Below are 14786 nucleotides of genomic sequence, written 5' to 3' on the forward strand. Positions count from 1 at the left end.
CCCTTGTAAACTTCACCCACCATCTGTACCCCAAAGAAACTTGCCTAAAGGTCAAGATTTTGTCTTGACCTTTTGCCTTTTTGTCTACTTCCACCTTTTGGGTATATGTGGTATTCAAGGAGGACTAGCACCTTTGTTGTGAGGGCTCGCCAAGCCCTTTTCAGGGCTGCTCATCCTCCTTTGATGTCTACCTGTCACCCAGCTCTCATGTGTGGCTCTAAGAAGTTGTAGCATGTGCAGTGGTCAAACCATCTTGGCCAATGGGCTAAACCAGGTTGAGGATAATCAGTAGACCTCAAACCAGTTATTGAGTTTGGGGGATGTCTACCACAAGCATGTGAAGGCTTCTCTTGGTGGAATAGGTAAATGAGATTAATTTATTCCAATACCCATAAAGGTGGCTGAAGCAAGAGCTGTGAAGTGTGTAGAGCTTGGTCAGACATCACGGATGCCAAGATCATCCACTACATTTTTGGGCCATTGCCAGTTCTCTTGATTTTTGTCCTGCCACTGGGCTTCAGTGACTCTGGAAGAGACAGTGAGGCTCATGACTTTGTACAACTTTGCTTCAATTAAATCCAATTCACTTGAAAGTCAAAACATCACCCATAATGTCATTGGTCCTCTTTGAAAACAAAGGATGAACAACAACTTCCATCTTTGTAACTTCACTCATCTCCTACTTTCCAGAGAAACTTGGCCAACCTAAAAGGTCAAATCTTGTCAATTTGAACTATTGTTTAAGTGCATTTTGCCAGTCCACATCCATAGAGATTGTAGCAATTTCTTTTCACAAATATGTTGCTCAAAATTTTACTATAATTTTGTTAAAATACCCTGCCAGCCCTCACTCAGTGTCTTTGGTCATTGAGAGAGGCCATTGATCCCATTTATTGGTAATTGTTAGCCTTGCTAATAAATGGATCATGCTCAGAACTTTGTCTCTCAGAATTTCTCGTGACAAAGGAGACAGAAGTTAATCAGAGAGAAAAGTATATGAGCACATGATGAAGAGAAATACACAGTTGCCAATCATAACTGAATATGAATGAGATGACTCACCCATAAAATAGAGAAAAGTAACAGAATAGCTTAGAAAGCAGATACAACAACATTTCATTTATAAGAAATGTACTTAAAACAAAGATACACACATTGTTAAAATAAGGGGCTAGAAAAAAGTCTGTGATATTTCAGGTAAATAAAAAAAATCAGAGGTACTAATAGTGATCTCAAACAAGGCAACAATAAAAATAAACTTGATTAAAAATAAATAGAAAAACTGTATTATATTTAATGGGATCACAATGAATTAATATCAATACTTTATGTATATGTGTGTATACACATACAAGTACATGTACACAAATAACAGTCTCTCAAGAAAAAGCTTATCAGTGTATAGGAGGAAGACAACAGTGACACTCTAATAGTTAGAGACCTCAATGTATTTTTCTCATACCTAGACAAATCTAACCTAAAATAAACAAGACAGAAGTTAAGGACCTGAATAGAATTTTAGGAGTTAAATATACTGAATGAAAACAGAAAGGAATAAACATATGTATATACCTATTTCCTGGACCACAGTGTAATAAAATTATATTAAAATATGAAGTTTTATGTCTTCCTCCATCAGTATTCTAGCCTTGCTGAATTAAAAAATATTTATATCAAATTCCTAGTACCACATTCATTCTATAAATAGAGTATATATACACATAGTGTAGTGCCAATGTGATATTCACAGTGCCTATGGCAGCTATGAATATGCAGGCGTAGTTCTGAATTGCAAAATATAAGACTCTCTATATGGAAGACAGAATTAAAACATTTATTCAAACAACAGAAAGCCAAATCCCAGTACCAGAAAGCCAAGTCCATCATAGCAACAAAGAAATTTATACACATTAGCAATGCAGGGGGCACTGCCATCCCCAACCCTTCCTACAAAGGAACACCCTCAAGCAAAATCACTCATGCTAAGCTATTTTCTGACTGCCTCCTCACTCTCCAAGCTGCAACTCCCACTAGCTGTCCGTCTCCCAGCTCTGACTGCTCTTCTCAGCCCTCCTCCACCATTCCCGCTCCACCCTTCCCGCTCTATCCCTTCAGCAAGCTCTTCCCACCACAAGCTTCATGTGACTCAGGCTTCCATGTAACCCAGGCAGGTCATATGGGCCCATTAATGGATGGGAAAAATCTTCCCATTTACATTACCATTACACATACACACACATATCTAATATATAGGTTATATAAATGAACATATATAGGGTGTGTGTATGTGTGTGTGTGTGTATGTATGTGTGTATAATTTCATGGTAGTGCTTGATGGTTTTAAGAAACATGAAACCAGGAGCTCAGCAGAAATCTAGAAACCGTACTGTTTCCTTCCACTAGGGAGAGATTTTAAAAGTGATTTCAGTGAAATGTTCTCTCCTTGAGGGCTCTAGAATTAGACTCAGCAATATTTTTGCATTTTAATTGAGTATCTCAAACATTTATTTTTTAAATTCTGGATGAGTATTGCCTTTCTCTCCTCTGCCAGAGCACAGGGCTTAACTGTATGCATGTGTGCTCAGCAAGGAGGTGTGACTGTGTTTATGACTCTCCTTCTAGCTCTAAGAGAGGCCCAGGATATCTATGTGCACCTGAAGCCCCTACAGCGCCATGTGGAAAACATTGAGAATATGGAATTTAGTGAAGTGAAGCCACTAGTGGGACCTCTGCTTCACATAATCTGCTTGATTTGGGCCACATCCAAATACTACTGCTGCCCAGCATGGATCATTGTGTTACTGCAGGAGATGTATAATCTTTTCATTCAGCAGGTAGGTGATACCAATATCTCCAAAAACCTAGAAGCACTTAAGGGGTACAATGAGCCTGGAGTTGGGAAGACCAGAGTTAAAATCCAGCCTCACACACTTACTAGCTTGGTGACCCTGTGCTAGTCACTTAACTTCTTCTTCATCAGCTTCTTCAACTGTAAAAGGGGGTAATAATAGCACCTCCCACCTACAGTTATATCAGATGAGATATTTATAAAGCACTTAGCACAGTGCTTTTCATATGGTAGATACTTAATGAATAATTCATTTTCAGAGGCTGTTTGGGCAAAAACAAAATGTAGTGCATGGGGTAGTGTACATTATTAGGCAGGTGAAAATGTTTATGGCCCACAGACTTTTGCAGTGGTTCATTATTATCAGTAGCAGAAGTATTAGTGAAAGTGTTTTGAATGCCCAAGAACCACTTGTTTTTTAGATTCCTTTTTTCCCTTCCTCTCTACCTATCACTGTGTTTTCTTCTTTCATCTTTTTGTGTACTCCTTGCCTTATCTCTTAATCTGTTCCTTTTCCAGTGTACTGCCCATACTTTCTGCTTGTCATCCATGTATCACCTCTTTTAATCCTTACTCCCTACTGGATCAACCTTGAGTTTTCATTCCTGACTCCTATGAATTTTAGTTAATACTTGTCCCTTTGCATTATGGTTCCTATATTCCTCATCTATCCTCCTTCATCTCCTTTTGTTCAGATCGTACTTTTTCCTACACACCCCTCATCTCTTTTCCTTTTTGGCTTCTGCCATTGTTCGGGTTTAACTTGTTGCTACTCTCTTTGCACATCATGACTCTTGTCTTCCACCTTTGTCTCTTTCTTATCCTTCTCTTTTCTTTTCCTCTCTCCTCTCACCAGCCTTGCCTTTTACTCTTTCTGCAGTCACTGATTCAGGACCACTTAATGCCTCTTCACTCCCTTCTCAGCAGCAGATTTAAAGACAGCTATATCCTCTTTTGGCAACCCAGGCACCACAGGGTTATCTTTTACTTAAGGTGAATGGTTAAATAACATCAGGCTTTCTGTAGAGAGAGGTGTAGTAGAAATTGGTGATGTTGGCTTCTGAGCTCATACCCTTCTTCATTTAACATAAGGTCCTACTAATTGGAAGGTAATCTCTACATTTGAACCCTCAATTTAATCAAGTACTTAGCTTGTGGCTTGATCTCTCACGGTGACTTGTTGATGCAGAATGTCTTGAGTTATTCCTCCTACTCACCTCAGTCCTGTCTTCCCTTTAGTTAAGACATGCTGGGTTTCTGGGGACGCATGTATGATTACTCAGGTCCCTACTGGGCACTTTCAGGACATGTTATTCAAGGTCATTATTATGGTTATATTACCTCTAAATGCTATTAACAGTAAACATTAAATCCAAAAGTATAATGACTTAGAGTAACAGAGATAATCATTTTTCTCTCAAGTTACATAATTCTGTCATGGTATAATAGAAAGGATATTGAATTTGGAATCAGAGAAACTGAGTTTGAATTTCAGCTCTACCACTTACAACTTTTGTGATATTGGAAAAGCCCATAAGTTCCTTGGGCCTCAGTTTTTTCCTCTGTAAAATGAGGGAGAAGAGAAAAGGGCCCAGGAGAGAATCCTGATGGATACCTATGTTTAGACGGCATGATCTGGAGGAATATCCAACAAATGAGAAGGAATGGTCAGAGAGGTATGTAAGAGGAGAATAAGAAGAGAATGGTCTCCTGAAAACCTGGAGAGAAGAGAGGAACAAGGAGGAGAGAGTGGTCAACAGCATCAGAAGCTGCAGGGGAGGTCAAGAAGAATGAGAATTGAGAAAAAGCCATTGAATTTGGCAATGAAAAGATAATTGGTAAATTTGGAGAGAGCAGTTTCAGTGGATAAGATTGGAATCTGGATTGTCAAGGGTTAAGAAGACAGAAAATGGAAACACTTATTATAGACAGCCTTTTTGAGTAGTTTAGCTAGAAAGAACAGAAGAGATATAGGCAACAGTTAGCAGAGATAGAAAGATGAAGTGAGTCTTTTTTTCAGGATGCGGGAAACATGGGAATATTTGTAGGTAGTGAAGAATGAGCCAATCGATAGGGAGAGATTGAAAATAAATGAAATAGTAGGGGTGATTGAGGGGATAATCTATTAGAGGAGACAGGATAGATTGGGATCATTTGAGAAGGCAGAGGTATTATCCTTGACATGAACTAAGAGCACCTTATCATGTGAGAAAGGGGTGAAGGAGGAGATGGTAGCAAAAGGTACATGAGTGATAGGAGATGAGGAAAAGGGGAGAAGGAGTAGCTCATGGTGAATGGCCTTACTTTTTTTTGTAAAATATGAGGTAAATTTCTCAACTGAGAGGGTAGGGGATGGGGAGACCATTGGAGGTTTAGGAGAATGTTTGGAAGAGTCATTGTGGTGAGTTGATAAGTTGATAAAAACAGGTATAGAGTGATTTCTTAGCATTCATGAGGGCCCATGTGAGATTGTGAAACATAAATTTGTTTCTTTATTAATTTTTTCTTTTATTTTTGTAATGTTTTATAATTGTATTTTATTAACCTTTGTAGTTTGACTCCAAGATATTTAATGCATTTTGTTGGGGCTGTGTGTGTGTGTGTGTGTGTGTGTGTGTGTGTGTGTGTAGTGGACTCAGAACAGTGGCATGATTTTCTCCACCTTCATTCAGCAGCTTGTGTGCCACAAAGGTGGTGAATGGTGGGAGTGATCCAAGGCTGAGGTTTGGCTGTATCTAATTAATGTGTACATAATCAAAGTCTTTTATAGTTCATTTGTGTTGGATTCTTCATGACTCCATTTGGAATTTTCTTGGCAAAGATACTGGAGTGGTTTGCCATTTCCTTCTCCAGCGCATTTTAAAGATGAGGAAACTGAGACAAACAGGGTTAAGTAAATTGCCCAGGGTTACACAGTTAACTCAGAAAGATGAGTCTTTCTGACTCCAGGCTTGGCACTGTATCCACTGTACAACCTACCTGTCTCTAATGGATAGCCTTGTTCCTAAGAAAAGACTGATGTTTTTGTGGGAGTTATTTAAAAATATTAAACTGGAAAATAAAACCTATTTAGGGGCTTCTGTGTGAGAGTACTAAAGCTTAAAATTGAGACAGCTTTTGTTTTTGAGACATATTAGGTCATCCTCCTGTTTTAAGACCTTACTTCTTCAGTGAGCTGTGGCATTGAAAGTAGAATGACAGCCTGGAAAATTATTTCTCATATGCAGTTGGCACAAATAAATATAGTAAAGTATCATATCCTTGGAATCTGCTGATTTAATTTTACCTTTTATCATTACAGGCAAGCATTTATCTTAGCCCAGAAGATCTCCTGAAAGGAGAGATAGAAGAGAGTCAGAGAAAAATACAAGTGGTAATGGATATACTTAACTTTTCCAAAGAGATGTTTGAAGACAGAAGGAACAATCTCAAGACTTACTTCAAACAGGACCAGGAGGTCAGGGAATGGGATTTCAGTTCTTCTATGATCTTTGTGCGACTGAATAGCTTCCTGAGGAGACTCAAGATGGTAGAGGTGGGTGCTAGCCAGGATCCCAGCTAAATATGTAAGGGATACACATCCAAAAAGTTTTGTAGAAAAATAATTGGTGGCATGGGTCATTTATTTCTGGAAGAATATTTAAGTGCTCAGTAAATATATAAATTTATTATTTATCATAAAATAGCTATGGCTTTGAAAGCAGAATTCAGTTAATGAGGTTCATAAAATCACTTAAGAAGAACACTCGAAGAGTTGGGTAATATACAGTACGTGAAAGAAGAGTTGCTTTTATTTGATGTTGTGTTCTTGACCTACTGATATACAATACAAATTTAATTTCAGCTAACGTACCAGTGTAGGTAGCTAGGTAGCACTGAGTGTGCAATCAGGAATACATCTTCATATGTTCAAATCTGGCCTCAGACACATACTAGCTGTATGATCCTGGTGAAGTCGTTTAACCCTGTTTGCCTTGGTTCCTCATCTGTAAAATGAGATGGAGGAGTGAATTTCTGGGAGCCTAGATGGCAGAGTAAACAGCAAATCACTCTCACTCTCCCTAATTGACCCCTAAACTGCACCCCCCCAGTAATGCCCCTGGAAAAAACCTGAAACAGCAGAGACAGTGGAAAGACAGAGAGAAGCAGTCTTTTAGCCTAGGAAACTTGGAGGATCACCAAGAAAAGTCTGTTTCACTTGGGTAAAAAGGGGAGTGCAGTCCAGGACAGTAGGAGTTCCAGCAAACCAGCAGCAAATCCTACCTCAGCAAACCAGTGGGAGATCCTGAGCCTCAGGGTGGTGGAGCAGGCAAACACCAACATCAGTACCCCCCACATGCCTTAGCATAGCCAGGGGAACCAGTGGACTCTACCTCAGAGCACTGCCACAAGCTCTGGTGTAGACCTTAGCAGGCAGGCATCCTCCAGTGGCCGATCTCCCTGTGCTTCAGTATAAATCCAGATGGGCAGGCATCCTCCAGCAGTCAACTTCCCCATGTTTTGGTGTAGCCCCAGGCAGGCAGGCATCTTCTAGCAGCTGAACCCCCACCCCCACCCCATGCCTCAGAGCAGCTCTTTGGGCAAGTAGGTATTCTCCAGCAGCTGAACCACCACATGCTTCAGCATAGCACCAGGGAAATACAGAAAAACACCACCTGGCCTCAGCACACTCCAGATACAACCTCTAGGACCCCAGATCAGCACCAGGTAAGTGGCCAGCACCTGAGGCCCCAGCACATGAAGCCAGTGATGATCAGGCCCTTGGCCCCCATTACAAAAAGCTTGGGATAGTGCCCCCTATGCTCCAGCAGGAGAGCTCAACTTTAAAAACCAGGAAATAGGTAAACAAAATGAGCGAAAAGTAGAAAAGAACACTCACCATAGAGAATTATTATGGTGACAGGGAAGCTCAAACACAAACTCAAAAGAGGACAACATTATCAATACACCTATACCTGAAAACCCAAAGGGAAATACTAATTGGTCCCAAGCCCAAAAAGCGTTCCTGGAAGATCTCAAGAAGGATTTTAACGGTCAAATGAGAGAGGTAGAAGAAAAATTGGGAAAAGAAATGAGGTGTGCAAGAGAGAGTCCATAGCTTGGAAAAGTAAAGCCAAAAATTGACTGAAGAAAATAACTCCTTAAAAAGTACAGTTGGCCAAATGGAAAAGGAGGTACAAAAATGCACTAAAGAGAAGACCTCCTTAAAAAATAGAATTGGTCAAATGGAAAGTGAGGTACAAAACTGCACTGAGGAGGACTTCTTAAGAAGTAGAATTAGCCAAATGGAAAATAAGGTACAAAAGCTAACTGAAGAAAACAATTCGTTAAAAATTAGAATTGGGAAAGTAGAAGCTAATGACTCTGCAAGACATCAAGAATCAGTCAAAATCAAAAGATTGAAAAAATAGAAGAAAATGTAAAATACCTGATTGGAAAAACAGCTGACCTGGTAAATAGATCCAGGAGACATAATTTAAGAGTTATTGGTCTACCTGAAAACCATGATCAAAAAAAGATCCTGGACAGTATCTTTCAAGAAATTATCAAGGAAAAATGCCCTGAGGTCCAAGAAGCAGATGGTAAAATAGTGATTGAAAGAATCCACAGATCACTTCTTGAAAGAGATACCAAAATAAAAATGCCAAGGAATATTGTAGCCAAACTCCAGAATTATCAGGTCAGGGAGAAAATACTGCAATCAGCCAGAAAGAAACAATTTAAGTATCATGGAATCATAGTCAAGATTATGCAGGACCTAGCAGGTTCTAAATTAAAGGATCAGAGGGCTTAGATTATGATATTCTGAAAGGCAGAGGTGCTTGGATCACAACCAAGGATCAACTACCAAGCAAAATTGAGCATAATCTTTCAGGGGAGAAGATGGATATTCAATGAAATAGGGGATTTCCAAACCTTCTTGATGAAAAGATCAGAGCTGAACAGAAAATTCGATCTTCAAATACAAGACTCAAGAGAAGCATAAAAAGGTAAACAAGAAAGAAAAAAAAATATGTTATTCAATAAGGGTAAACTGTTTACATCCCTGCATGTGAAGATGATACTTGTAACTCTCCAGAACTGTATCTTTATTACATTTAGAAGGGGTATACATAGACAGATGGTGTGGGTATAAGTTGACTTTGATGTGATGATTAAAAAAATTAAGGAGTGAAAAAAGAAAAGATTGTACTGGGAGAAGAGGAAAAAAGATAAATTACATCACATGAAATGGCACAAAGACCTATTACAGTACAGAGAAAGAAGAGAGGGAGATGAGCATTGTTTGACCCTTAGTCTCATTGGATTTGGCTCAGAGGGAATAACATACACATTCAGTTGGGTATAGAAATCTATCTTACCCTATAGGAAGTAAAAGCGGTAAGGGGAAGAAAAGGGAATGGAGGATAGAAGGGAGGTATTAGGGGAAAAAATGAAGGGGGCTGATAGAAAGGAGGGCAGATTAAGGGAGACAGTGGTCAGAAACAAAACACTAGTGAGGAGTGAAAGAAAGGAGAGAGAAAAGAATAAATGGGAGGCAAGAATAGGATGGAGAGGAAGACACAGTTAGAAGTCATAACTGAATGTGAATGGGATGAACTCTCCCATAAAATGGAAGTGGATAGCAGAGTGGATTAAAACCATAATCCTACAATAATTGTTTACAAGAAACACATTTAAAGTAGAGAGAGATACATACAAAGTGAAGGTAAAAGACCGAAGTAGAACATAATATGCTTCAGCTGAAGTAAAAAGAAAAGCAGGAGTAGCAATCCTGATCTCAGAAAAAGCAAAAGCAAAAATAGATCTAATTAAAAGAGATAAGGAAGGAAACTACATCCTGTTAAAAGGTATCACAGACAATGAAGTAATATCAACACTAAACACATATGCACCAAGTGGTATAGCATCCAAATTCTTAGAGGAGAAGTTAAGTGACTTATAGGAAGAAATAGACAGCAAAACTATCCTACTGGGAGACCTGAACCTTCCCCTCTCAGAACTAGATAAATCTAACCACAAAATAAACGAGATAAAAGTTAAGGAGGTATTGCAACAATTCGGCTGTGGGGGTGAAAGACCAACACAAGCCCAGCAATAAGAACACCGCCAGCACAGGTTCTTCTGATCTGTTTTGCTAAGGAAAGCAACCTTAAGGGTTTAACAATCTTACTTTAATCCAACATATACATATATACTCACTTAGTTCAGGCGGAAAAGCCAGCAACCTGAACTTTAGAGCAAATACAAATTACAAGCACATTAGAAACAGACCAAATCACAATTCATAGTTACCAAAAAGCATCAGCATCTGGGTTCACAAGCCTAGGAGCTCTTGACAACAGCTGGCCCAGAGTCACAGGCCACTCCTCCTGTGGCTCAGAGCCCCAAGCAAGAACACCAACCTCTGGGTTTATATATCTTGTTCAGGGTCAAAGGTGAGTCACACATGTGACTCACCCACATGACCTAAAAGCATCACAAAAGTGCGACTTAAACCCACGTGACCTAAAAGCCTCTGATGTTATAAACATGTTACTCAAACCGATGTAAACTAGGCTTTCCCTTGAGGTAAGGAGGTCATCAAGGACTCCTAATTTAATCAAGGAAACAAAGGCCAAACTCTTCAAGGGCACTTGATTGAATAAGTGCTAAAAACCCTCCTTAATTACCAATACAGGAGGTGAATAAAATCTTGGAAAAGTTAGACAAGTCAGATCTCTGGAGAAAACTGAATGTGGACAGAAATGGACAGATGCACTACATCATACCTGCACAAAAATTGACCATGTACTAGGCCATAAAACCTCACAGTCTGATAGAGAAAAGCAGAAATATTAAATGCATCCTTTTCAGATCATGATGTAATAAAAATTACATGTGATAAAGGACCATGGAAAGATAAACTAAAAATTAATTGGAAACTAAATAATCTAATCCTAAAGAATGAGTGAGTCTAGCCAAAAATCATATAAACAGTCAGTAACTTCATCCAAGAGAGTGACAATAATGAGACAACATGCCAAAACTTAAGGGATGCAGCCAAAGCAGTTCTTAGGGGAAATTTTATATCTCTAAATGCTTACATGAATAAAATAGAGATCAGTGAATTGGGCATGCAACTAAAAAAACTAGAAAAAGAACACATTAAAAACCCCTTAATTAGATACCAAATTAGAAATTCTGAAAATCAAAGGAGAGATTAATAAAATTGAAATTAAGGAAACTATTGTATCAGCAAGGCAACAATCACAACATCGATGATAATTGTGAATATGCCTGCGTAGTTCTGTATTGCAAAATATAAGAGACTCTCTATATAGAAGGTAGCAGAAGTGAAACATTTATTCAGACACCAGAGGACCAAATCCCCAAAACCAGTAAGTCCAATCCATCCAAGCAGCAACCAAATCTCAAAACCAGTAAGGCCACTTCATCGTAACAGCAAGGAACTTAAGACACAATATCACAGCAGAGCCCAGCCATCCCATTAGTCTTCCTTCCTGCTGGGGCCTTCCCACAAACACTCACAAATCCTGGCTCACTCCTTGCCTGTGTCCTTCTCCTCTCATGGTTCTAACTCACTCTGAGCATTTCCTGCTCCACCCTTCCAATTCCACTAGTTCAGCAAGCTCCTTCCACCATGTGTGACTTAGGCTTCCTGTGACATAAATAGGTCACATGGGCCCATTAATGGGTGGGAAAGATCTTCAAATTTAAATTACCATTACAACTATGGAACTAATAAAACTAAGAGCTGGTTTTATGAAAAAAATAAAAACAATCAAATACATAAACCTTTGGTTAAAAAAATGAAAATAAAATTACCAGTATCAAAAATGAAAAGGGTGAATTCACCACCAATGAAGAGGAAATTAAAACATTAATTGGTAGCTATTTTGTCCAACTGTATGCCAATACATCTGACCATCTAAGTGAAATGAATGAATATTTATAAAAATATAAATTGCCTAGATTAACAGAGGAGGTAATAAAATACTTAAATAACCACATTTCAGAAAAAGAAATTGAACAAGTCATCAATGAACTCTCCAAGAAACAATCTCCAGGGCCAGATAGATTTACAAGTAAATTCTATCAGACATTTAAAGAACAATTAATTACAGTACTATATAAACTAATAGGCAAAAGAGTCCTGCCAAATTATTTTTATGATACAAATATGGTGCTGATACCTAAACCAGGAAGAGCAAAAACAGAGAAAGACTAATAGACTAATAGACTATAGACTAATTTCTCTAATGAATATTGATACAAAAATTTAAAGTAAAATATTAGCAAAGAGATTATAGCAACCAGTCACAAGAATAATACAATATGAGTGTGTGGGATTTATACCAAGAATGTAGGGCTGGTTCATTATTAGAAAAACTATCAGCATAATTGACCATATCAAGAACAAAATTAACAGAAATCATATGATTTTCTCAATAGATGCAGAAAGTTTTAGACAAAATACAATACCTATTCCTATTAAAAACACTAGAGAACACATGAATAAATGGAGTTTTCCTTAAAATGATAAGTAGCATCTATCTAAAACCATCAGCAAGCATTGTACGTAGTGGGGATAAGCCAGAAGCATTTCCAGTGAGATCAGGGACAAAACAAGAATGTGATTATCATCACTGCTATTTAATATTGTACTAGAAATATTTGTTTTAGCAATAAGAGAAAAAACAGATTGAAGGAATTAGATAAGCAATGAAGAAACAAAGTTAACACAGATGATATGATGGTTTACTTAGAGAATCCTAGAAAATTATAATATTTTTCCTTTATTTTCTTTTTTTTTCTTTCTTGTTGTTTTTCCCTTTGGTTCTAATTCTTCTTTACAATATGACTAATGTGGAAATATGTTTATTATGATTGTATATGTATGGCCTATATCAGATCGCATGCCACCTTGGGGAGGGAGGAGGGTAAAGAAGGGGATGTAATTCAGAATTCAAAATCTTATAAAAGTCAATGTTGAAAACTAAAAATAAAAAGTATTTTTTAAAAAAACAAAATGAGCTGGAGGAGGAAATGGAAAATCACTCCACTATCTTTGCCAAGAAAATCCCAAGTGGGGTCACATAGATTGGACACAACTGAAAATGACTGAACACTACACCAGTTTGAAAGCATGAGACTTTTCCTATGGCTGATCCAGGCCCTTGGATTCAACCTGTTTAACAGAGCTGTTTGATAGTTTAGGTCTATAAATTTGTTGATGGGACTTTGGGCTTGAAAATAACATTCTAGTGAGAGGGTGCTTTAGGATCAAGTTTCAGAATTATGATAATGGTAAGAGGGCAATGAAGTATTTAGAATTAATTTTCAGCTCTACTTAGATAATTTTATTACTATAAATTTATAGCTGGGATTTGTATGAGGAAGGATAGAGATGAAACAGATCTGTTTTAGAACTGGACAAAAAGATCTTTGATGGAACTGGAGTCAGAAGCATAGGGAGAGAATGAATCTGAAAATATTTACTGGAAAATATTGTGTGTGTGTGTGTGAGAGAGAGAGAGAGAGAGAGATAGACAGAGAGAGAGAGAGAGAGAGAGAGAGAGCCAGCCTGCCAGATTTGGTTCTCAGTGGCTGGCCATTGTGTATTTGTGTGTATGAGTACACTAGTGTATATTACTTAATCTGTTGTGTTTCTGCAACTCCCTTTTGCATCGCTTTCCATCTCTAAATATACAAAGGAAGCATACACCCCCATTCACTTCTGTGTTCCCACTTCCCTCATTCCTAAAATCTCAGTTGCAGATTTGTAACTCTAAATTGCCCCCAGTATCCCTGGCACTTAATCCATAATTTTTCCCCACTTCTTCATTATGATCATAACCTTGGACATAAAATTCTTCCTTCTTTTCCAGTTACAGTGATAGTTTCTGAATCCCCTATATCCTCTCAGTATCCCTGTTTTATCGATAGCTGAATAACTGTGACATTGACTCATTAATCCCAGCCTCCAACTGTAACTTGATCTTGACAGTTGCTAACTGCTCTTAAAAATGAAACAGTGGAGTCACCTCATATTCAGATGTTCAAGTAGGGCACCAACTGAAAGCACTGCTTTTTCTTAAACACACCTACCTAAAGGAAGCATAGTAACTGCAACATTTCTGTATCAGATATGACAGTTATCAACTAACTGTTTAGACTTGGGCTTTGGTTCATTAATTATGTAGCTTTAAACTGAAATAGTAGTTCTAGTGCAAATGTTTGATACCTGACATATGTCAATGTTCAATAAATATTAAAGAGCAGCAGCTCCTATCCTCACCCTAACCTTTACCCTTCCAAAAATATTCAATATTTTTGCTTACTTTTCTGAATCTACAAGCAGAGAAGCATAATATGTAGCAATTGGAATTTGCCCCAGTTTAAACTATCAGATAACTTGAATATCACTGTTATCTGTCTTTCTTTTCTATTCCTTTTGTTTTTAAAAAACAGTTTTTATTGGTCGTTGTCTTTCCATCACATATATTTCCTCCTTCATCAATCCCACTACACTCTCCCAAAGAGACATTTCTTGTAACAAGATTTTTAGAAGTGTCTTGAAGATGACCAAGTAAGAACCAGTATTTTTCCTGACTCTCCCAGTACACCTTCACTGCAAGAACCCTAGAAAATGTGCCAAACTGAATTCTGATAGGAAAAGCCAATAAAAAGCCAATGAGTCATTTTTCTAGTTTAAGGCAGCTTAGGAAGACAAAAGAGAGGTCTACACACACTGGGATAGAGGCTAGTCATCCGTAGCAGTGCTTCATCAAGTGAAAGTGGTGGATTGTGTCTGTAGCAGCAGCAAGGAGCAGCCCAATGATCCAAGGACACCAGCCCAACAAGAATTCCAAGAAGAATTAGAGATTTTAAAAAGTAAACAAATGATTTTAAAAGTAGAGAATAAACTGGGATA

At 38.1% G+C, this 14786-nt stretch overlaps 1 protein-coding gene across 1 annotated transcript in view; it reads left to right on the forward strand.

The window, feature by feature from the left end:
* DNAH9 (dynein axonemal heavy chain 9) overlaps nt 1-14786 on the forward strand; it is a 529624-nt gene that overhangs the window by 14851 nt on the left and 499987 nt on the right. The window contains exons 4-5 of the mRNA XM_036755666.1: nt 2623-2834; nt 6150-6383. Coding sequence (XP_036611561.1) covers nt 2623-2834; nt 6150-6383 — 446 coding nt within the window. The remainder of the gene's footprint in view (nt 1-2622; nt 2835-6149; nt 6384-14786) is intronic.

Source organism: Trichosurus vulpecula, chromosome 4 (genome assembly GCF_011100635.1).
Source record: "Trichosurus vulpecula isolate mTriVul1 chromosome 4, mTriVul1.pri, whole genome shotgun sequence".
NCBI classification, from domain to species: Eukaryota; Metazoa; Chordata; class Mammalia; order Diprotodontia; family Phalangeridae; genus Trichosurus; species Trichosurus vulpecula.